Source organism: Hemiscyllium ocellatum, chromosome 25 (genome assembly GCF_020745735.1).
Source record: "Hemiscyllium ocellatum isolate sHemOce1 chromosome 25, sHemOce1.pat.X.cur, whole genome shotgun sequence".
In the NCBI taxonomy this organism is placed as follows: Eukaryota; Metazoa; Chordata; class Chondrichthyes; order Orectolobiformes; family Hemiscylliidae; genus Hemiscyllium; species Hemiscyllium ocellatum.
The window spans coordinates 10,045,338-10,068,507 of NC_083425.1; the positions used below are offsets into that span (position 1 = coordinate 10,045,338).

Sequence of the window (23,170 nt, forward strand, 5' to 3'; positions counted from 1 at the left end):
AAATGGTAAATGGAATTCATTCATTCATCCAAACCATGGGTGTTGTGCTACAGTCAAGTCATCCTCTTCAGTATCAGCTACTTGGCTACTCTGCAAATTTCGAAGTTGTGCTCAAATCTAATTCATTAACATAACCACAACAAGACATCCACATTGAGCCTTGTGCAACATGACAGGAAACCACTTTCAATTTGCAAACACAGATCTATGGTTATCCTTTGTTTCCAGTCAGTGTCAATTTTGGATCTAACTTGCTACTTTCCCTGTCCCTTGGGTTTTCATTTTTGCAATTTGACTCCCATATGCGACTGTCAAAAATTGTATAAATATCCATTGGATTGCCTTTGTAAATCCTAGTTATTTCTGCAAAACGCTGACTTCTTGGTCAGACATTACCTTCTCTTAAAGCCATGTTGATTATCCACACCTTTCTAAGTTAACTCATTCTAATGGACACATCCCAATATTTTGTCCTTCACCCAGGTTGGACTGACTAGACTGTAACTATTCATTTCTGTACTGCAGAAATCTAGATAGTGCTTGGTCAGCATTCTCTTAGCATGAGCAAGTTTGATTTCCTTCATGTGGTTTCACTCATCTTTGTCTTACATTTTGTGCAATTTATTACATGGTTTTTGTTTCACTTTTGAGACTGAAAATCCTGTTTCATTCAGGTTTGTTGTCAGTGTTTTGGAAGTGAAATCCTAGTACTTCACACTCGAACATGATGCCAAAATTATATCACTTGTGTTGGCTAGTATTCTCATTTAAATCTCAACGTATAATTGTGAATGTGAAACTTACATCTGAGGGCTGCAGCAAAGGAATTTAAGGTTGGGAAATTTTTTGGTAAAGTCTTAACTGCATTTTGCATTTCAGGTTATGACTTGAGCAATTTTGATCCAGACCCAAGTGATAAAATTAGTCACCTGAAGCATCAAAATGGTTAAAATCCTTTGAAGTAGAAATGAATTCAAATTGAAGAAGAAAATGGAGGGAGCTATATTTGACCTATGCTTCTATCAACCAGGACTGATCTTTATCCCACTATTGCTACCTGCACTTTGACTTTTCCTTGACCTCTTACTAGCTCCTTTTTATCTTGCACCATTGTCCTGTTCCACATCTAACTACCTACATCTTTCACGGACCTCTCCTATCTGCTTCGCCTCACTCCCTGCTGTCTCATTCCTTTTTTCATTATTATAGCCTCTTGCATTTTCAATTTTTCCGACTGGAGGTACTTGGGCTGAAACGTTAACTGTTTCTCTCTACAAGTGCTGCCTGATTTGCTGTTCATTTTTTTTGGGGCAGGTATTTTAAATTCCTGAGTTTCTTCAAGGTTACCCTTGGAAGGCATGAGATGCTTGTTTTGGGATATAGTTCCTATGGCCTTTATTGTTCACATCCCAGTTAGTAGTATACTGGTATAAACCTTGCAGTGAGTGGCTTATTGGTGGTGGGGGGGACATCTGTTTTAATTCCACTTAGACCTTGGCTGATGTCCAATCATGTGAACCTCATTTTGGATCACGTGGCAAGCATCTTTGGACATGGAAGATCTCTGGGAAGGGAGAACCTCAGCTGTGAACCTTGTGATTTTCTTCTTGAGTTGCCAAGTGATTCCCTGGCTACTTAACAAAAGAGCTCCATCTCCCTCCCACTTCTGCAGTATCTCTTGTCAATTCAGTACCATGTCATAGGGATTCATACTGTGATTTATTGATAAGATTTCTTGCATATTGAGACTGATGTTCTATACAAAATTATTTTCCCTATCTGACCACAAAAACTAACATGGCAAGAACAGATCTGATATTTGACATTAAGTCAAAAAAGTATGGATATTGCTGTAGTAATCAAGGTAATGGGTACTGGCTTCTGGAACTCTGATCTTCGGAAGCCAGTACTTTGAAAGTCTGATTATAATGGTTTGGTTTATTTTTAAACTGAAACCTGTTTAACTTGTGTTTAACAATATGGGGGGGGGGGTTGCCAAAGCACTTTGAAGTTTCAAATTCATCTCTAGAACAATAAACAATCCTCTTAATTAGCAACCTTTCCCCGAAACTAGGCTATTTGCAGAGCTCTTTCCTTTGGGCCTGCTTTGAAAGAAATTAGCTAGTTCTCAATTTTTAACAAAGATGCCATTGCATTTAAATGGTAATGGTGAGCACTATCTTATACAATGGGAGTAAAGCTTCATTATTCAGTTTCCATCAGCCAGTAACTCTGAAGTTCAATGCTCCAGGAACTTGATTACAACACTCAGCCAAAGCCTCCAGTTCATTAGCAAGTTTTCAACAATACTAATCAAAAGGACTTGCCTAACAGTTGCATGTGTGGACCCTGTTCATACTTTGTGCATTGCACTGTAACAGATCATTTGGTCTACACTAATGTTTATGCTCCACATGAACTTCCAGTTTGCTTCTTGTTGCTCTTTATTTCTTAATTTCTTTCTCCTTTTGTGTGCATATCTATATTGCCCTTCAGTGCATCACTGGAATGTTAAGTCTTCTAACTTCTGGTTCTGGTGAAGGGTTGTCAAACTGCACTTTGCCTGTCTGCAGGTACTGCTTGACCTGCTCTGTATTTCCAACCTTTGTATCATGAGAAAGCCTGAAGTTAGCTAATGTTGCTTTTCTCCTGGATTGCCAGTGTTAATAACAAGGTTGGCTCTATAAAGTGCACAATAAAAAGGTTAGCCAATGACCCAAATGGCAACCCTCATTACTTCATGAACTAGTTGCTCACTAACAAGTGTTCCTTTTTTTAAAAAGTTCTTTGATCTTCGGTTTTGTTAGCTGGACGACAGCATGAAGATATCATGAACTGGCTGAAGAAGCGCATGGGACCTGCAGCAGACACCATTAAAGAAGCAGATGCTGCTGAGAAACTTGTGGACTCATCAGACGTGGTGGTTATTGGGTTTTTCAAGGTACTGATTATTTAAGTTTTCAGGCAGACTGTTGTGGATTTACCACCAGGAGGGTAGTACCGTGTGAGTAAGGGCCAAGTGCTACATTAGCCACTCGTGATTTGGGAGAAGTCCGTTTTTTTTTGCAGCTGCAGATGATTAATGTAAGAAACAGGCAGACCTGCCCAGTGCTTCCCCTTTCATTCCCTTGAATGATGCATTACTTCCACAGAAGTAGATTGAAAGTCAGGTTGAGGGTGGTTGGAGTTTCCCTAAATTAAACTGACACTGTAGCCTTGATAGAAGTTTTAACATGTTGCAAACTAGCAAGTCTACATGTTACTGCTTCTGTATGGAATTCTAATAGAATAGCAATTAAAGAATGTCTTGAGCATGTAGTAAGTGGAGGCTGAGATAGACGAAATGATGAAGATGCTAGGTTTATTTGTCCCCTGCTTCTCCATGCACATTTATTGCAGCAACAGTTAGAGGATTGAGTTTTGTTTGCTGTGATAATACTAAAAGGTAAAAGCTTAGCAATACTTTAAATTCTGTTATTTGTAGGTTGCACAAACTAATGAAGATTCTAAAGTATAACTCCAATTCTGGAAATACCCATGGATCAGGCATCATCCATGAATAGAGAAACAGTAAATGGTTTTTGATTAACAGCTTGTCATCAGTATTTGGTTAGCAATATAATCCTGGGTCAAAATCCTTGAACTCCCTCCCTAACTGTGTGCGCCTTCACCAAATGGACATTGGTGGTTGAAGAAGTCAACTCGTTGCCTTCAGCTAGGGATGGGTAGTAAATGCTGGTGCAATCAGTGAGTGTCTCATGCTATGAACAAATTTTTTTAACAAATAAAGTAGTCTCTGCACTCTATATCCTCTCTCTGCAGGAATGCAGATTCTGCTTCAGTGTGTACCATCCGGTCCAATGCTATTCCTCTGTCTCTTTCGGATTTGAGACTGACATTCTCCTCCAGTTTGACTCTTGCCAGGATTAATGCTTTACTGGTCCTGATACAGATTATCACTAAAGACTAGTGATGGAGTTTGGGGAATACTGTTCCACTCATTTCTGCTGACCTGCTCTTCCTAGATTCTTCTTTCCTCTGCATTCTGTGTTAAAATGGCTACATGCAATCTGTCCTTTTTGTTAGCTGCAGTCTTGATTTGAACTGTAGTAAAACAGCAGCTCTAAACCAGTCCTCCCAAATTTAAAATTGTTTATCTTCTAACAAAGTCTTGGATCTGTAACTTCAACTGTCTAGTTTACACTGACTTCCTTACATTTAACAAGTCAAACTTTCTTGCTGCCCTTATAACCTAGTCCCAGCCTGCCTGTCAATCTTTAGCTTTGTAATCCTTCAGATGTCCTTTGCTACAACAGCATCTCTTTTCTCCCATTGTTTTGATAAATGCTTACTGAATGACTACATATCCAAGTTAGTCCTGACGCCTTTATTTTTAAGAAAAACTAATTGTTTTAACCCACTCTTAATTGTCTTGGATTTTCTTCCTTGAATGAGTGCTAGAAAAATGCAAGCTGAATCCAGTACAAAGCTTTGGCATCAATCCTTCCAAATTACTATAGGTCAGTTCTAATTTTATTGTTCCTGAACACTACGAAGGATCATAAAGTCCAACCGAGTGGTGCTTTGAACCCATGATGGAAGTGTTTTAATCCCGTGTCTTTCACTTCCCCTGTTGTGATTTAAGGCCATGTAGCTCACTGTCTGCTGTCATCCAATAACAAGGCTGACTTTAGTCCAGCAGTCACTTCACTTTGCTTGCCTGTTTTGTTCTCCATAATTCTCAACTCTCATCAATCAAAAATCTAAATTGCATTGTGACAGTTTCCACTGCTGTCTGGGGAAGAGAATAGAGGAGAGATTCCTCCTACGTTGAAGGGGTGGCCCCCTCATTAAACTGTTTCCTGTTGGTGGTTCTTTCTTTTCCCTGAGGGGAAGCATCCTTTCATCACACTAGAGAACTGTAACTGGTGCAGTGCCTGCAATGATGGCTTGAGTTTGAAGTGATTTGAATACTTAATTCCTTATCATATTCTGTCCTTGAATAGGACAGATAAGGAACAAAGCTTAAAAACGTGTTGCTGGAAAAGCACAGCAGGTCAGGCAGCATCAAAGGAACAGGAGAATCTACATTTTGGGCATAAGCCCTTCAGGAATTCCTGAAGAAAGGCTTATGCCCGAAACGTCGATTCTCCTGTTCCTTTGATGCTACCTGACCTGCTACGCTTTTCCAGCAACACCCTTTTAAACTCTGACCTCCAGCATCTGGAGTTCTCACTTTCTCCTAGATAAGGAACAAAGTTTTTCATTGTTTATGTCATTGCTGCTACGTGCTGTTTTCTTCTGTTGCAGAGTTGCTTATTTGGACTCCTGGATGAGATGATTTAATTCTTTATCCTGGCCCTTGAGTATATGACTGGCTGCTCAGTGCATATGTGCTGAACAGCTTCAGCCTTTCAGATGCTCGTTTTGAAAAGATGTTCTTATTGAACAGAATTTCTTTTAGCTTTCTCAACATCTTTTCATCTGTACGTTTTTATTAGCACCAATGCTGTCAACTTGTATAAAACATTATTAAAAAGACAATTGTCACTGAAGTAAAACTTTAAAACCTGTTGCATCTTTCTCAATCTTTCACTTTAGCGCAAGTATTCTGAATTAGTGTATGGTTGCTAGATAGTGATATTGGTAGTTCATGTAGTCTGAAAGTTGATTTTAATTTGATCCTCCTGAAATACAGTTGCCATTTAATGAAAGCTCTATGGTCTTACTACAGTAAGAAAACCCTGCCATTTTGATTTTTGTAAAACCAGCTCAAACTTGCATGGCTCCTGAGTGGAATGGGAACTTATCTGAATAAAATGGTTTCCCTTTCAGGATATGGAAGGTGGCGATGCCAAAACATTCCTGCAGGCTGCAGAGACATTTGATGAGGTGCCATTTGGAATCACTTCAGAAGGAGACCTTTTCAAAAAATATGATGTGAAGAAGGATGGTGTTGTCCTTTTTAAGAAGGTATTTGATTAATCCATCTACTTTGTAGCAGGTTTTGATTGTTAGCCTTGGCTGTTTGTTTCATTTTGAAGCAAATGGTCTCCAACTGGAGACCAATTCCACTCCTGACTGCAGTCGGCCCAGTGGTAATAAGATGTACTCTCGGCTAGAAAGCTGATGATGACGTTATACTTTTGTCCTCTACCTTAGGTAACCATAGGTTTGTAATATTGGTGTTGGGCTGTTCTTGCAGCGACTCTTGAGAATTTTGACTGAAAAGTGCAGCAGTACAATCAAATTCTTTCTAAACTTGATTATCCGCGACATTTTAAGTGGGGCTGTCCACAAGAAAGCTTCAGGGTTTTGAACCTTAACATTGAGGGCTGATGCTAGGAATTACTTCAGTGTGATGGAATTTCATGTCTCCAACACTTTGCTGAAGCAGAATTAGTTTGAAAAACTTCAAGGCTGATGGGTCTCTATCAGCAAGGGAATTAAGAAGTCAGATGTACAGTAAGCAAACAGACCCTTCGGTCCAACTTGTCCATGCTGACCAGATAACCCAACCCAGTCTAGTCCCACTTGCCAACACCTGGCCCTTCCTATTCATATACCCATCCGGATGCTATTTTAAATGTTGCAAATTGTACTACCCTCCACTTGCTCTGGCAGCTCATTCCATACGCGTATCACTCTTTGCACGAAAACACTGCCCCTTAGATCACTTTTTATATCTTTCCCCATTCGCCCAAAACCTGGGACTCCCCCCACCCCAGGGAAAATATTTTGTCTATTTCTCCTATCCGTGCCCCTCACCCTCTGCTCTAGGGAAAACAGCCCCAACCTGTTCAACCTCTCTCTGTAGCTCAAATCCTCTAAACCTGGCAACATCCTTGTAAATCTTTTCTGAACCCTTTCAAGTTTCACAACGTCTTTCTGATAGGAAGGAGACCAGAATTTCCTGCAGTATTCCAACAGTGGCCTAACCAATGTCCTGTACAGCCACAACATGACCTCCCAACCCCTGTACTCAATACTCTGACCAATAAAGGAAAGCATACCAAACACATTCTTCATTATCCTATCTACCTGCGACTCCACTTTCAAGGAGCTATGAACCTGCACACCAAGGTCTCTTTGTTTAGCAACACTCCCTAGGATCTTAGCAGGACTTGTACACTTCATGGTAGGATTTGCTTTCCCAAAATGCTGCACCTCAATTTGTCTAAATTAAACTCCATCTGCCACTTCTCAGCCCATTGGCCCATCTAATCAATATCAGATAACTTTACTGACCACTACAACTCCAATTTTGGTGTATGGAACATTTTGTTTAATGGAGCTAAGAATCAGATCCAGCAAATTGAGTGATAGTGACACAGAAGGGATGAGGAGATTGCCTTACTTCTTTATTCCAAAGGGCTAGTGATTGGATTCTTTCACTGGGAGTGGTGGAAATAGCTTTCGGTGAACTGTTCTTAAAGCTGTCCCATACCTTCCCAGTATAGGTACTGAAAGTTAATAAAATTCTTTTGAGTGCACTCTAGTCAGATTCCAGTCTGTGACTCCCATGATTGAGTAATAAATGTGCAATAAATAGCTCGTCTCAGTTACTGATGTGACCCCTGTGTTAATGTCTTTGGATTGCAGGGTGATCCACTCATTTCTATTGATCTGGCTGGCATGGTTCTGAATTGCAAACAAGTGTTACCTATTTTTTTCCATTTGGAACCGCCAACACATTGCTAAATAGCTGAATTTGTAACTATTTGTTAAATATTTGAAACTGGAACCATGTTAATTACCCATGGCAGAGCTGTAGTCTCCAGCCATTAAGTGCAGCTGTTGCATATTTTGTAGGTTTGATTGACCTTGAGCCTACGAGCTGGTACCAGTGGGTGGCAGTATTTGAATGTTAAAGGGAAAGCACTTGAGACGATAGCTTAAATAATTCTTGTTTCTGATGCTTCCATGTTCTAAAAATATCCAGACTGCCTGCAACACATTTTTCTTTCTGCATAAAATTGTCATACAGCTAATCTTTTAACTTTAAATGTGAAACTTTTTTCCCCCTGAGGTAAGGTGTAGGAGGTTAAAAAAAAAACTGCAGATGCTGGAAACCAGAATTTAGATTAGGGTGATGCTGGAAAAGCACGGCAGGTCAGGAGCAGGAAAATCGGTGTTTCGGGCAAAAGCCCTTCATCAGGAATACAGGCAGAGAGCCTGATGGGTGGAGAGATAAATGAGAGGAGGGTGGGGGTAGGGAGAAAGTAGCAGATCTGAATTTTTAGACCCAGGGCTCCTGGCATTTTCTCTCTGGAAAAACAGAGGTCAAATAACTGGGAATGATCCTTATTCCCACGGTGAGGACTATTAAACCACCTGCCGCAGTCCATCAGTTTCCCATGTTGTAGTTGGAGTGAGCTGAGTAAACAGGGTATCAGGTAGTTGTTCAGTCCCCTATCATCCATCCGATGCACTCAGGGGGGTTACTAGCTAGTTGCTAAAGAGCTCAGTTTTTGGAACATAATGCTTGAAGGAAAAAAAAGCAAGAACTATTTGTCTTTGCTTTCTGATCAGTAGAACCCATCCGCCAGTTCAAATGGAAATCATTTTTTTTAAATTTTAAACTTTTTTAATTTACTGGAACTCTTGATCTGGTAACCGCCCTTCTTTCTGCTTCACTGCACAGTCTAGTTTCAAATGATTCCCTGAACTCACCATTTCTGGTGATAAGTGAGAAGTTTGAAACTTTATGGTTTTGTTCTCCCTTGTGTGTTCCCTTTTTTGAATTAAGGTTTTGAGTATCATGTCATTAGCATGGATTTTAGATGGGCTGTTGTTGGGCAGGTGGGGCTAAGTGTTTAGCTTTTATGCAAATGGACAGTTGTGCGGAAGATTTTCTTCATCCCATGACTAAATCCTCATCTGTGGGCATTCTGCAGTGGGAACAGCGTCTCTGGGTTGACAATGAGCGAAATAATAGAAATATACCAACTTGAGTGACACTGTCTTATCTTTATTGTAGCCCAACAATCTTATGCTGCAAACTCAAGGGCAATTGTCAGTGAATTGGCTCTATGCCCTGTTAATGGGGACCATGCCCAGACTGTGATGTAAAACCGAAGTTAAATGTAAATCCTTATAGCTGCAATTTCCAGGGAGCCACTGGGCAGCAGGATTGATCTAAATGCATTCACCAGCTTTGGTTCATCCAAGCCTTTTTGGAGCTCCTAGGAAATATTGGCTTTGGCTTTGACTCCACATTATTAAATTTGAAATTCAATTATTTTTAACTATTTGGAAATCATTACCATAATTTTTACATCCCATGGTATAGCATCATAAACTGAGCCCTGCTAATCCTAGAATTGTACCAAATGTTTGAAGCTATGCACACTACCCCCAATTTACATGACTTTCAGATAAAGGTTGATGTTGCACTCAAGATTTCTGTACTAAACAAAAGTTAAGTACTGAGTAAATAGATGTAAACCATTGGCATATAGCACAATACTAACTAAAATTCTAATCCCTACAAACTCCCCCCTCACAGGCAACATATAAGGAAAATTGTTCAGAGGTAGAGAAAATCTAGGGATGTCAGCTCTATGGTCATTGCTTCCCAATTCAGATATTGAAATTGTATATTGTCTTTCTCTGGAAGCTTCTGGTGAATTGTATAGAGAAACTAATTTTACTATGACAGGTCTCTGATTTATCAGTTCAGAGGTCTCCACTTGTAGCAACTACTACAAGAAAGGCAAGTACTTTTCTTCAGGTTTCATCTGTAAGCCCTGTTTACTGTCCTATCTTTGCCTTATTGTGACCAAGTGATATTTTGAATGTTCCTTGTTCAGACAATAAGCAAAGTAGCTGGAGTTTCCCATGTTTGCCTTCAGTCCTATAATTACTGAAATGGTTGTGTTTTTTTTTTAAGGAAAAGATCTGGTTTGTTTTGTTTCCCTGAGTGACTTTTTTTAAAAAAAACTTTGTGGGAGGTTGCTTGGCATTTCACTAGTGATCTTAGTCTCCTATTGTTTATCAGCTAATCATTTTTAAAATGAGGTCAAGGAACTATTGAGCAGCAAGTAAATGAAGTAAGACCCATGTTTGGTCGTGGTTGTACCTGGAATAGGTTATTTTCTGCAGTGTTGAGTTGAGGGCTGGACACTTTAGTGTTCCCTATTTATTGTGAAAGCAAGCTCCCTTTTTCCTGAGTTGTCATTCCTGATACTTGAGTCACTAAGCGGGGATCAAAGTATTCTTTTCGGCTAAGCAGATGTTGGGAAATGATTTGGAATTTAATGTGTCACTTCATTCTTTTGCTGTGGGAGGCACGGTGGCTCTGGCTAGCACTGCTGTTCTCTCAGCACCCACGGACCTGGATTCGGTTCCCACTTCAGGTAACTGTGCTAACTCCACACAGACCTTTTGTGTCAGCGTGGGGTTCCTCCGGGTGCGCTGGTTTCCTCCCACAGTCCAAAAGATGTCGGTCATGTGAATTGGCCAAGCTATTTTGCCCATGTGTTAGGTGCATTAGTCAGGTAAATGCAGTGAAATGTGTGGGTGGGTCACTCTTCAGTGTCAGTGTGGACTTGTTGGGCTGAAGGCCTGTTTCCACACTGTAGGAAATCTCGTCCTCTTATGCTTTGGATGTTGGGTCTTGATAGTCCCAGTTCAAGCACAGGATTATCATGTAATTCCCTGCCCTCACATACAGTGCGTGTGGCCTTTGAGATTTGGCCGTGCTTCCAGTTCTGAGTGACCATTTCCAGTTATGGTTTTAAGTTTCATGGGGAGGTGGGGATGAGCAGTGCTAACTTAAGATCATGATCCCATGTGTTTGAACTAGTTTGATCCACTTGTCACCAGTTCATCCCACTAGATGTACAGATTTAGAATGTGGGCTTCAAACTGAATGCTGAGTCAGAAAGGATGATCATAAGCAAAGCACACAACTTTTAAAAGGGGAAATGAAGCCAGTTGCATTTAATTTCCTGTTACTAATGTTAATAATTTCTTTACGTTTCATCACTATCAACAAGTAACAACACTTTCACTTTTGTTTTAAGCCCTTCCTGAGTGGGAAATGCTTCATGATCTTCTATCTGTGCTAACAAAGAAGAGCATGTAACTCTCTGGATTTTTGTGGTGTGTGGGAAAGACTGAAATTCTGGCTCAGCACTGGTATTTTCAATGGGTGAGATACCACAATTAGTTATGCTGTGTGCACTGGAGATGTGCAGAAGTTTTTTACTTTTTTTTTACAAAGTGGTTTATTTTTGTCAGTCTGTTTAGCAGCCACAAACCATGGGGTATTGAGTTTAAATGATTAGGAGACTTGAAGAACTTGTCTACTGTCTTGATGTGAAGTGATGCACGTAGGCAGAATGCTGGAGTAACCTTTCACTTGTCACTAGTGGCCTTCAGACTTCCTAGATACTGTTGCAGTGTAGTCTGCTAGTTGTAGGAATTCCAAATCAGTGTGTAATTGTCCGTCCTCTCTCGGTAGGGAAAGTAAGGTGACTGGAGCTTTTCTTCAAACAGCTTAGTTGCATAAACTATAAAGAGTTATTGAGCTTTTATTTTTAGCTTTGATATGGTGCAAGCCTCATTTAGTGCTTTCTACTGCTAAACCTGATCTCGTGTGTAATTTCACACTTCCTGATGGCAGGTATGCCTTAAGCATGACTTAATGCACAGGCAGGAAGATGATGTCCATAATTTCCTTCTAAACTGGGGACTCAGTGACTACTGGATGACTATACATCTATCTATATATGAGTTAGTGTTAATGGAACTGGGGTTGTAATGCAGATATGATGTTTCTAATTGCAGCTGGGTTGGTCTCTGCTTTCCTGGTATGTTTTTACTCCCTGCCTCAGGACAAAATTGGGATCTGTCTAAAGGATCGTCCTAGATGGATGAGGCTTTGTACAGGAGGCAAATTAAAATTATCAATGCAGAATCAGGCCATTCACCTAATTGTCCTTACTGCTGGTTATGCTCCCCAAAATTTCCTGCCCACTAACACTCTCTGCAATGTAATTTTTATAACCTTCTCCATGGTGTGCTTTTTGAGCTTCTCAAATGCATTCATTTCAGTTTTGTGCTCCCTGGGTGGCAGGCTCCACATTTAGACTATTTTCCAGGTGAACATTCAATGTATCAAACTGGTCAACTTCCTTTCAACAACCTCTGCTTTACATCTTGAAATAAGGAGGCCAAAACTGGCCAGTGTGATTTATCGTTGGACATTGTGTAATAAAACGGCCGCTTTCTCTATGTAAAGTGTTTCAGTGGATATTGAATTTTTTTAAACTGACCAATGTTACTTCTGTTTCAGTTTGATGAAGGTCGTAATACCTATGATGGTGAAGTTACAAAGGAGAATATAATTGAATTTATTAAGAGCAACCAACTGCCTCTAGTTATTGAATTCACTGAGCAGGTACAAAAACATCTGGTTATTTTTGGGAACTGGGTGCTTAGTGTGATCCCTCCTAAACCTATGGATTAGCAATGGCACTGTTGATTTTTCTCATGATGTATGTTGAGCGAATATGTATAGTGCCTTGAATGAAATGTGAACAAATTTTGTAAGTTGGCACAACTGACCATCTCTTGCCAACTGCTTGCTGCCATTGTGTATAATAGCATGTTCTAAAGTGAGTGACTGTATATTAATGTACTATAGTTGTGTTGCAACAGTTGGCTGTTGGGAAGATGTCACTCCACACAGAATTGCAGCATGACCCACCTTGTACTTCAAATGGGCATTAACACAATTCTGTGAAGTATTAATGTTGGGTGAGCGTGCTGGTAAAATGTTTTGCAACAAATTGGGTGAAAGTTCATTCCCGAGTGATGTTCTCTTGCAGTCTGCACCAAAGATTTTCGGTGGTGATATCAAGACCCATATGCTGCTGTTCATCCCCAAGAGTTCATCAAGCTTTGAAGAAAATTTGAACAATTTCAAGAAAGCAGCGGAGAGCTTCAAGGGCAAAGTGAGTGCATGCTTTGGCATTGATCTTTTCTAGATCAGACATAATTATGGTGAAGTTTTAACCCGTGGCTTAAATGTCAAAATTCCATTGATGAAAATGGAAAGCCAGTGTATATCTCCTAACTATATCTCTATTCTAGTCTAATTAGAGTTCTTTCACATTTAATCTTAGCTGAAGTTGAAGTGATCCACTTTGGATCGGAGTGGTGATTTAGTGGCTAGTGCTTAGACACATGTAATCTGAAGCGAATGGGATTTTGGTTGTAATCGCGATTGATCTGACATTCAAGCGAACAACTAATGATCAACTTCCACAATCTTCCATTTTGATTTTGGCATCGGGCTGCTTCTGTATTGAGCAGATTCACCATGATAGAGTATGAAGGGGTTACACTGATAACTGGCTTGTTCTCTGGAATTTAGAACTTAGAGTATTTACAACTGAAGGGATTTGCTAAGGGCGAATGTTTGCCTCCAGTAGTGAGGGGCCATCAACAGCATGTTTAGGAGCGAAGCCATGACTTTATCAACCAGCTAGCTTCATCAAGCTGCCACTGAAAATACTATGAGCTCCAATCTTTCTCTACTACAAGCAGCATACCTTGCAAATGGGATCTCCTCTCCAGTCCATGCACTGCACGCCAGTCATAACTTTTTTTTTGTGCCCTTTTCCCATACCACTGTGATACTTGTAATCTGAACCCTAACTGCCTGCCTTCATGTGACTTTTAGTTTACATAACACTTGAATTTAGATTTTATTTCCTTTGATCAGGTTCAGTTAATAGCATCGGAGTGCTTTTATATAAGTTAGCTCAATCCTCAAAGCAACTGATTCATCTGGACTTGTATTATTGCAACACTATAGACTGTGTTTCTAACTTAGGATCAGAAACACAAGTGGACTTGCTAACTCCAGCTGTTCAGCAACATGATCCCAGACTTTGTCTCAGTTTCTACTTTAAATCCTTAAGTAATATTCTAGTTAATATACACTGGCCATGAATTAGATATTGGGGTGCTATTTGTCGCTAAGACCCAATTGTATTCCTTTATCTACGTGCATTGCTTTTGTAGTGGATGATTAGCAATGAAGTAAAGTGCTTTCTTGTCTCTTGTGTTAAGCTTGGGCTGTTTGAGTGCCCAGGTACTGAATCCCACCCTGATATACAGAAATCAAATTTGATATGAATTGATGTTTATATCTCTGCCTTTGGAGGAATGACTGTCACTTAATAACTAGGTTTTAAGGATCTTTCCATCCCCATGTTTGAAGCAGCTCCTTTTGATCTTTCAAATGAACCTGCCCCTTCACAACTCTCCCACCAGATCCTCTTCATCTACATTGACAGTGAAGTCGAGGATAACCAGCGGGTTCTGGAGTTCTTTGGTTTGAAGAAAGAGGAATGCCCAGCCATTCGCCTCATCACTCTTGAGGAGGAGATGACCAAATACAAGCCAGAGAGCAAGGACATCACTGTAGACAATGTCAAAATGTTCTGCAACCAGTTTTTGGAAGGGAAATTGAAGGTGAGACATCTTCCAAATCACCAGGTACTGACTTTCTGTCTGTGGAAACCTGTTTTATGAACTGTGTAGTTTTCTTTAAGAATGTTGGTAACCGGAGGTGAATCGTGGATAGTATTGACCTGTTTAAGGGGAATCTAGGCAACAGGGAGAAAAGAATTGAAGAATATGCTCGTGGTTTGAGATGAAAGTGTGTGAATGCTCTTCTGGGGCAGTGTAAATGGCTGGATGCTATTTGGAGTTGTAGATATTGGCAGACTTCTACTGTGCTCAAGTGAGTATCATCTTTATTTGATAGTAATGCAGTGTTCCATTTTTCAGTTGCATTAATTTACACTTGTGGGTAGTAGTCCATTTCCCTACCTAGCCAGTGTGATATAGCAAGTAGATGGTGAAGGGGTGTGAGGGTGTTGAGAATAGTGAGTGTAGAGGGCTTGTAAAGCTGAGGGCAGTTCATAAGCCTGGTGAAGTATTTGCTAATTATGTAGACACTGAGGATTTAATTAGGTGGACTGTGAACTGTAGCCTTAATGTTTGGATTTATAATGGGAGGATGTCAAACCAAACTGGAAATGTCAAATGAACTGGGCTGATTATTTTATATGGTTAGAGTAGAACATATACCAAAACATTATAAGTGAAACTTATCACTCACTGGATGTGAAGGCCATTTAGTGTTGAGGGTAAAAGCTAGCTAATGCTTTGCTTTATCTTTATTCTGAAGTTGAATGCATGACTCCATGCCAGATGTGTCACAGGTTTAATTATGATGGGGACTGTCCTTCCTGATGGCATGTATTACCTATCAGTCGGCAGTACTTGCATGTGCTTCATCTGAAAAATACAAGCTCTGGGAGCAATTTAAATGTTTTCACTGTCACGTGTTTAACATCAAACATAGCAGTGACTATCCTGGAGCTGAAAACTTCAAGGTGTGTTTTTTTTTGCTTTGACTCCTGTAGCCTCATCTCATGAGCCAAGATGTTCCTGAAGACTGGGACAAAGAAGCGGTCAAAGTTCTTGTTGGCAAAAACTTTGAGGAAGTTGCCTTTGATGAAACAAAGGACGTTTTTATTGAATTCTGTAAGTGTGACAAGCGCTTCAATGCGGTTCTGTTCATTGGCCTTTCCGTTTAAGTATACCTCTTAAAGTTTTAAAAACAAATCTTTTAAGGTAATATTTAGTCATTTAAATGGTGGCTAGTGCATGTACACCTAAAGAGGCCTTGAAGTAGAGTTGTAATAGACTTTATTGGGAATAATTGTGCTTCCATGATCCAGCAGCCTTGGTACTGCTGTTTGCCAGACTGGAGAAGGGAGGTCAAGTGTATTCAATACACACACCTTATTCTATCTTCAGTAAAGACCTCTCCTTGATTTGCATGCTAATTGGATGAATGTTTATTCCAATTGGAGACCAGAACTGAACAAAGTATAACAAAGTAAAGATCAATCTAGAGTCACTACAGGGAAAGCTGAAAGTGCTATGGGTACCAGATGAGATCCCTTTGATTTTTAGGAACGTACGGTTTGTAATGAAATGAATTCCACATGGGCCCATGAACTAGGGCATGTGCCAGCAACTGCAATATTACAAAAATCTGGGGGTAACTTACTGATATAAAACATTCTCTTGCCACAGATGCTCCATGGTGTGGTCACTGTAAACAGCTGGCTCCTATCTGGGAATCTCTGGGAGAAAAGTACAAAGATAATGATAAAGTAGTAATTGCAAAGATGGATGCCACTGCCAATGAAATTGAATCGGTGAAGATCCATAGTTTCCCCACACTCAAATTCTTCCCTGCCAGCTCTGAGAGAACGGTGAGTGTTGGTCCACAGATCTCAATGAGACCAATGTTTTGTTCTGGTATTTTCATTTAATAACTTGCAATAAAACGTGGCATTGCTGTTTCACAGGAGGTGCCGAAATATTTGATTCTCCAGTTACTGAGTTAAACATAACCATGAAATGTCTTTAATGTGAATATTTACACTTACCATTTCTCTAACTTAAGATTTTAATGTCTGTTTACAGATTATAGATTTCAATGGTGAGAGGACACTTGAATCTTTTGTCAAATTTCTAGAGAGTGGAGGAAAGGATGGAGGTACCATTGATGAGGTAAGTAGAACTAGGATTGGTGAAGGCCAGTCTGGCCAGGTACTCTGGTTTTGACTGTGACTTAGAAGGTGGTAATATTGAACTTGTGGTGTTCTGAGGTGTTGATAGTTCTACTGTGGTATGTAATGAGCTTCACTGTAATGACATGTGGTTGCAGTGTGACACTTTTTTACCCAGATCATGCTGGCTGCTGTTAGAGTTGGACGTATATGTCCATCACGTAGTTTTGTTGCATTGGGGAATACTAATCTGGATAGCATGTTGTAATACCCTACTACTTGTTAATTTCTTTGAACAATGGCTCAGAGCTGAAATGTGAGGAAGCTGGAGGGATTTAGGAGGGAGAAAATAACATGCGTTTAAATATACTTAATACTATTTTAAAAGCACCCAGTATATTTTTGGCCTCAGTTGGACAAATACAATCCACATTCCTTTGTCCTTAGACAATTCGATCTTCCCAGAATATCAGAGTTGTTTTCCTGGCAGTCAAATCTAATGAAGTAGAAGGACGAGTGCATGTTGGTGTTCATTTTAAAAAATGTTGACTAGTTTTAAATGTAAATAGCTGTATGTCTTTGACACCTCTTGTTTGTTTGTTTTTGCTGGTCAAGTGTGCTGCCTTCAAATCCCTGCTAACTGCTTTAGATGTTATCTAAAGTGGCTAAAAGCTTAGCACACTTGTGTTCGTTGCTCAGCCCTTTGAATTAAGGAGTTAGGATTAGATTAGATTACTTAGTGTGGAAACAGGCCCTTCAGCCCAACAAGTCCACACCGACCCGCCGAAGCGCAACCCACCCATACCTACTTTCACCCCTTAGCTAACACTACAGGCAATTTTAGCATGGCCAATTCACCTGACCTGCACATCTTTGGACTGTGGGAAGAAACCGGAGCACCCGGAGGAAACCCACGCAGACACGGGGGAGAACGTGCAAACTCCACACAGTCAGTCGCCTGAGGTGGGAATTGAACCCAGGTCTCTGGCGCTGTGAGGCAGCAGTGCTAACCACTGCCACTGTGCCGCCCAAATGTAATGTTCAGGTTGTACAAGACGTTAGTAAGGTCTCTGAATACTGTGTCCATCTGGTCATCCAGTTGTCGGAAGGATATTAAACTGGAGAGAGTTCAGAAGAGATTTGCCAGATGTTGCCAGGAATGGAAGGTTTGAGTTATAAAGAGGCTGGGATGTGTTTTCACGAGTGGTATATGTTTTTTCCTAGGGTGGGAATTTCAAGATTGGGGCTACACTTTGTGACAGGAGAAATACTTTTTAAAGAAATGAGGAGCAATGTTTTTGAGGGTGGTTTGTGTGTGTAATGAACTTCCTGAGGAAGTGGTGCATGTCAGTACAATGCAAGCTTTACAAGAGGCTTGGATAAGTACACAAATAGGAAGGGGTTTGAAGGAATATGGACCAGGAGCAGGCAGCTGGGGCTAGTTTAGTTTGGGGTTGTTTGGCTTGGACTGAAGTCTGTTTCTGTGCTGTATGACTGACTCTATAATAGCTTTCAAGATGAAAGACGAGGATGGAAATGACCAACTCTCATTGATGCAATCGTGCAACTAAGGGGGAAAACTGGCATCTGGTAGTCCTGAAATTCTGAAAGGGAGATTGCCCTGCTTGAAGGGGAAATGGGTGTTTAACTATCTAGTCAAAATCTAGATGCCTGGCAAAAACAATGGACCAAGTGATTAAGAACATGTCTGCCAGGCTTTTCTTGAGCTTTATTCTGTTGAATTCTGCATTTGAGTAACAAATCTTCATTTCAGGAACCGCCACCCTAAATGATTGGATGGGTCACCGAATAAGTCATCTAGGGTTCTCTGTCCTTTAATGCTCACATTCCCTCCCCTCCCTTCTCCACCCCCACCTCAGCCCATAAAATGAGGCTGGGCTGAAGGAAGAGAAGTTTTACCTGAAGTGTATAGCTATCTGATCCGTCCAGTAGAGGCTGTGACTACTTGTTTGGGCACTAGTGTGATTTAAGCTATTGATCCTATTTTAAGCATCTGATGCCTCCAGATGCCTTTCTCATTCTAGAATGCCAGTAAACAGTTGACAAAATGGTGTGCGTTTGGCAGGTCGGGACTGTGTTCTTGGAAAGGGAATGATGGTTGAGGGGAGGAAACTGAAGACGTGTGAATTGATACTATGAGCAGCTCGTTCTAGAAATTGGTGCTGCCTCTTAATACCTGCATCTGTCTGTTCACACAGGACCTTGAAGATCTTGATGACGATGAGGAAGCGGAGGAGTTAGAATCAGAAGACGAAGAAGCCGATCATCTTAAAGATGAATTGTAAAATTAATTGCAGCCAAAAACACTACTTTTTTTGTACAACTCAAACAGTAAACATGGAATATTTAACATCAAGTTCTGAGTTGATAAACCAGGGAATATCCAAACAATTGTCAATGCACAACGTGCGATTGCTATCACTTAATTTATTAGGGATCTTCATCCTTAATTTTTGAAGCCACAAACTGATATCTACACTTGGGACTTTTTTTCTTGTTACTGATTCATGTAATGTACTTTTGTACAGGGTTTTTAAACTTGTTTGTATTAACATTACATTTGACTAGTGATGGAAGGTTGTCTCTCACTTAGTGTCTGTGTTGCCTAGAAAGTGATGAATGTTGAACTAGGGGCCACTGATTTTTGGGGCAGGGCAGGGGGAAGAAATATACAAGCCATTAAAATCCATCAACTGCAGTATTGTTAAAAGGATGTGGCTTCTAGTTTTACATTTCAGGGACACACTTCTGTTTCAAAGTGAACTTTTTGATGTTTGAATCTGGATCCAAGCTGATTAACATTTGTTTTTGCTGAAGGGTGGGGTGGGGGGGAAACCATGCAACAGTTGAAGGGTGGGGTGGGGGGGAAACCATGCAACAGTTGAAGGGTGGGTGACAAAGCTTCATATGTGAATTGTGCAATTCTTTTGAGCATTCCGAGCTGTTTAACCAGAGGCAAAAGATTTGGTGGTCAGGATAAAATTAAAGGAAAATTAAACTTTTTTTTTCTCCATTCTGTGACTTCTCCTTTCATTCTGTTTAGCTCATTTTAAGAAAAAAACTTCTTGATTGTATTAAGGCTTATTGATCTTAAAGATGTTGTGTTGGGATTGCTGGTCAGCCATTTTCAAATTGAATTATCTCCAGGAACTAGCTCCCTGCAGTCTTTATAGTGGAGCCTCTCAGCAAGTCTGACTCAATCAAGTTGATCATGACTGGGCTTTAAAATCCAGTGTACTGGATTTGTAGATCCATAAGCTGTGTTTCAGAATGACCTGTCCATAATGTCTCATCTCGACCTTGCTAGATCTTTCCTTTCTGGGCTGCCCCATCCTGTTCAGATCCACCTTTTCTATTTGGTGGATTTATTCAGGAGCAGCATAGTTCAAACCAGGTTGCTCCCTATGCACCAAGATTAATTGTACTTCACAGCAGCTTGCACAGTTATTTGGAAGTCAGTGAAACAATTACTTCCAACCCCTACAGATTCCACTTAATGAACTGGTCAAGGATTCTCTGCTCAGTTTGTACTGACCTGAGAATGGCATCTAAGTTAAGTTGGAATAAATTACCTAAATCTAAATCCTGACCTGGTTTGGACAGCAGTAAGGGTATGCTTATTTGACAGTACTTCAGTTGGGAATTGATCAGGGTTGATTGTTTGAGTAATGGGCGAGGATGTGATTGTCTAAGATCTGACTTCAGTGCATCATGGAAACCTGGTGGTATCAGACCATGTGAAGAACTGTTTTAGGGATACATGGTGACAGGACATCAACATCTGAAAGTTTAGTCTGCACCTGTTTAAGATTGCTTGCCTTGCCCAGTCCGCAGTGAAGATCCAATACCTCTGGCCTTGCCAGCATACAAGAACTTGTTTAATCATTACTCTTTCCATTTTGTATATGCTGGTCTGAGTTGCTTTTTCAACAAGGGGAAAGTCAGGAAAATGAGCCACAAGGGTGAAGTTTCTCATGTTTGACTGGGGAAATTTTGTTAACGTAACAGTTTTTTTTCTGTTGCTGAAAGCAGCCATTCTGAAGCAAGCAATAGTTAACTATTTAAATGTTAGACCTTGGGGTGCTAAATCATCTAATTTCTGTTAGTCTATCTTCAGTGTACCTACCTGTATCTGATTCAGCTCCTTGACTCTAATGAACCTTAGGTCCTAGGGAGTGTTGCTGAACAAAGAGACCTTGGAGTGCAGGTTCATAGCTCCTTGAAAGTGGAGTTGCAAGTAGATAGGATAGTGAAGAAGGCGCTTGGTATGCTTTCCTTTATTGGTCAGAATACTGAGTACAGGAGTTGGGAGGTCATGTTGCGGCTGTACAGGACATTGGTTAGGCCACTGTTGGAATATTGCATGCAATTCTGGTCTCCTTCCTATCGGAAAGATGTTGTGAAACTTGAAAGGGTTCAGAAAAGGTTTACAAGGATGTTTCCAAGGTTGGAGGATCTGAGCTGCAAAGCTCATATGGAGAGCCTGAACAGGCTGGGGCTGTTTTCCCTGGAGCATCAGAGGCTGAGGGGTGAGCTTATAGAGGTTTACATAATTGAGGGGCACGAATAGGATAAATAGGCAAAGTCTTTTCCCTGGGGTTGGGGAGTCCAGAACTAGAGGGCATAGGTTTAGGGGGAGAGGGGAAAGATATAAAAGAGACCTAAAGGGCAACATTTTCACACAGAGGGTGGTACGTGTATGGAATGAGTTGCCAGAGGATGTGGAGGCTGGTACAATTACAACATTTTAAGAGGCATTTGGATGGGTATATGAATAGGAAGGGTTTGGAGGGATGTGGGCTGGGTGCTGGCAGGTGGGACTAGATTGGGTTGGGATATCTGGTGGGCATGGACGGGTTGGACCGAAAGGTCTGTTTCCATGCTGTACATCTGACTCTATAGCCTGTTTGATTTGCTTGTTGCTGGTTGGACCTGTTTATTACTTGATCCTAGGTGTCCTTGAAGGCAGTGGTGAGCTGCTACCTTGAGCACTAAGATAATCATCTAGTACCATCTTTGAAAAGGCCCAGTTGATCAATGTGATTGGATTGTGAGCCTGTACATGTCCCTGTGAAGTGAATACCAAAGGGCTTTGGGGCTTGCCCTCAGCTGCTGGCAAACTGACCTGATGGTGAACTCTTTCACAATCCTGAGCTCTCTTAAAATTCCCTTCTCAAAGCCTGGTTTGTGGTAATGTGAATCACATGAGCCTCTAATCCAGGTAAACATGCTGACTTAGCTGTTTTGATATTTGATTAGATTACTTAGGTGGAAACAGGCCCTTCAGCCCACCAAGTCCACACCAACCCTCTGAAGAGCCACCCACCCAGACCCATTCCCCTACATTTATCCCTTCACCTAACACTACGGGCAACTTTAGCATGGCCAGTTCACCTAACCTGAACATTTTTGTGCTGTCTGAGGAAATTGGAGCACCTGCAGGAAACCCACCCAGACACTGGGAGAATGTGTAAACTCCACACTGTTGCCTCAGGTGGGAATTGAACCTGGGTCTCTGGCACTGTGAGGCAACAATGCTAACCACTGTGCCACCATGTTGTTTTGACCTCCCAGCTTGCAATTGGTGTTTAAAATTTAAATAGAAGTGTAGCCATGTACAAAACCTGGAATTCTGTGCATCTTTCTGGAACTTGAGTAGCTGTAGATGGTCAGCCTTGTCATAAGATCAGAAGTGGAGATGTCTGCACAATGTTCAGCATTATATTTGTGACTCTTATATCGAAGCAGTCCATATTCAAATGAAATAAACTGGGCAATGTCCAGGTTTGTGCTGATATAGCAAGTATTTGTCCCAGGCAATGACTGCCTCCAGTACAAAGCAACCTAGCCACCACCAATTTACACTTTAGTGCTGTTACCATCACCGAATTCCCCCACTGTCAAAATCTTGGGAGTTGCTGTTGCCTAGAAACTCAAATGGACTTACTATCACTACTGGCTACAAATAACAGGGCAGAGGCTAGAAACCCTGCAGCAAGTACCACAAGTGAGTGATGGAGTCCTCTCCTTGCCTAGAAGGGTACGTTTCCAACGACGCTTGAAGCTTGACACCATCCAGGAGACAGCAGCACATTAGGTTGTAAGTACAGAAAACTCCACTCCCTTCAACGCTTAGTAGAAGCAGTGTGTATTAGCTAGAAAATACACTGCAGACATTCACCTGGAATTGATAGCACCTTCCAAAGCCATCACTTCCATCTGATGGAATAGCGCAGCAGATACATGGGAACGCTACCTGCAAGTTCCCCTCTAAGCCACTCACCACCATGCCTTGGAAATACATCACTTCGTTTGTGCGCCTGGGTCAAAATCCTGAAATTTCCCTCCCTAAGGCAATTATGGGTCAATTTTCAGCACAGGGATGACAGTGGTTCAAGAATGTAGCTCACTGCTGCCATCTCAAGGGCAACTAGGGACAAGCAACAAATGCTGGACCTGTGCTACCATTAACATTTGTAGACAAGGAAGAAGTATTGTGTTTTAACATCTGCTTTTTGAGGGAAACAACCTGAACTCAC

The 23,170-nt window shown here is 40.9% G+C and overlaps 1 protein-coding gene across 1 annotated transcript in view; it reads left to right on the plus strand.

The window, feature by feature from the left end:
* p4hb (prolyl 4-hydroxylase, beta polypeptide) overlaps positions 1-19,644 on the plus strand; it is a 33,206-nt gene extending 13,562 nt beyond the window's left edge. Inside the window, exons 3-11 of the mRNA XM_060844768.1 lie at positions 2,808-2,941; positions 5,836-5,973; positions 12,302-12,406; positions 12,837-12,962; positions 14,290-14,490; positions 15,450-15,570; positions 16,129-16,310; positions 16,525-16,611; positions 18,830-19,644. Coding sequence (XP_060700751.1) covers positions 2,808-2,941; positions 5,836-5,973; positions 12,302-12,406; positions 12,837-12,962; positions 14,290-14,490; positions 15,450-15,570; positions 16,129-16,310; positions 16,525-16,611; positions 18,830-18,916 — 1,181 coding nt within the window. The 3' untranslated portion in view covers positions 18,917-19,644. The remainder of the gene's footprint in view (positions 1-2,807; positions 2,942-5,835; positions 5,974-12,301; positions 12,407-12,836; positions 12,963-14,289; positions 14,491-15,449; positions 15,571-16,128; positions 16,311-16,524; positions 16,612-18,829) is intronic.
* The last annotated feature ends 3,526 nt before the right edge of the window (positions 19,645-23,170 follow it).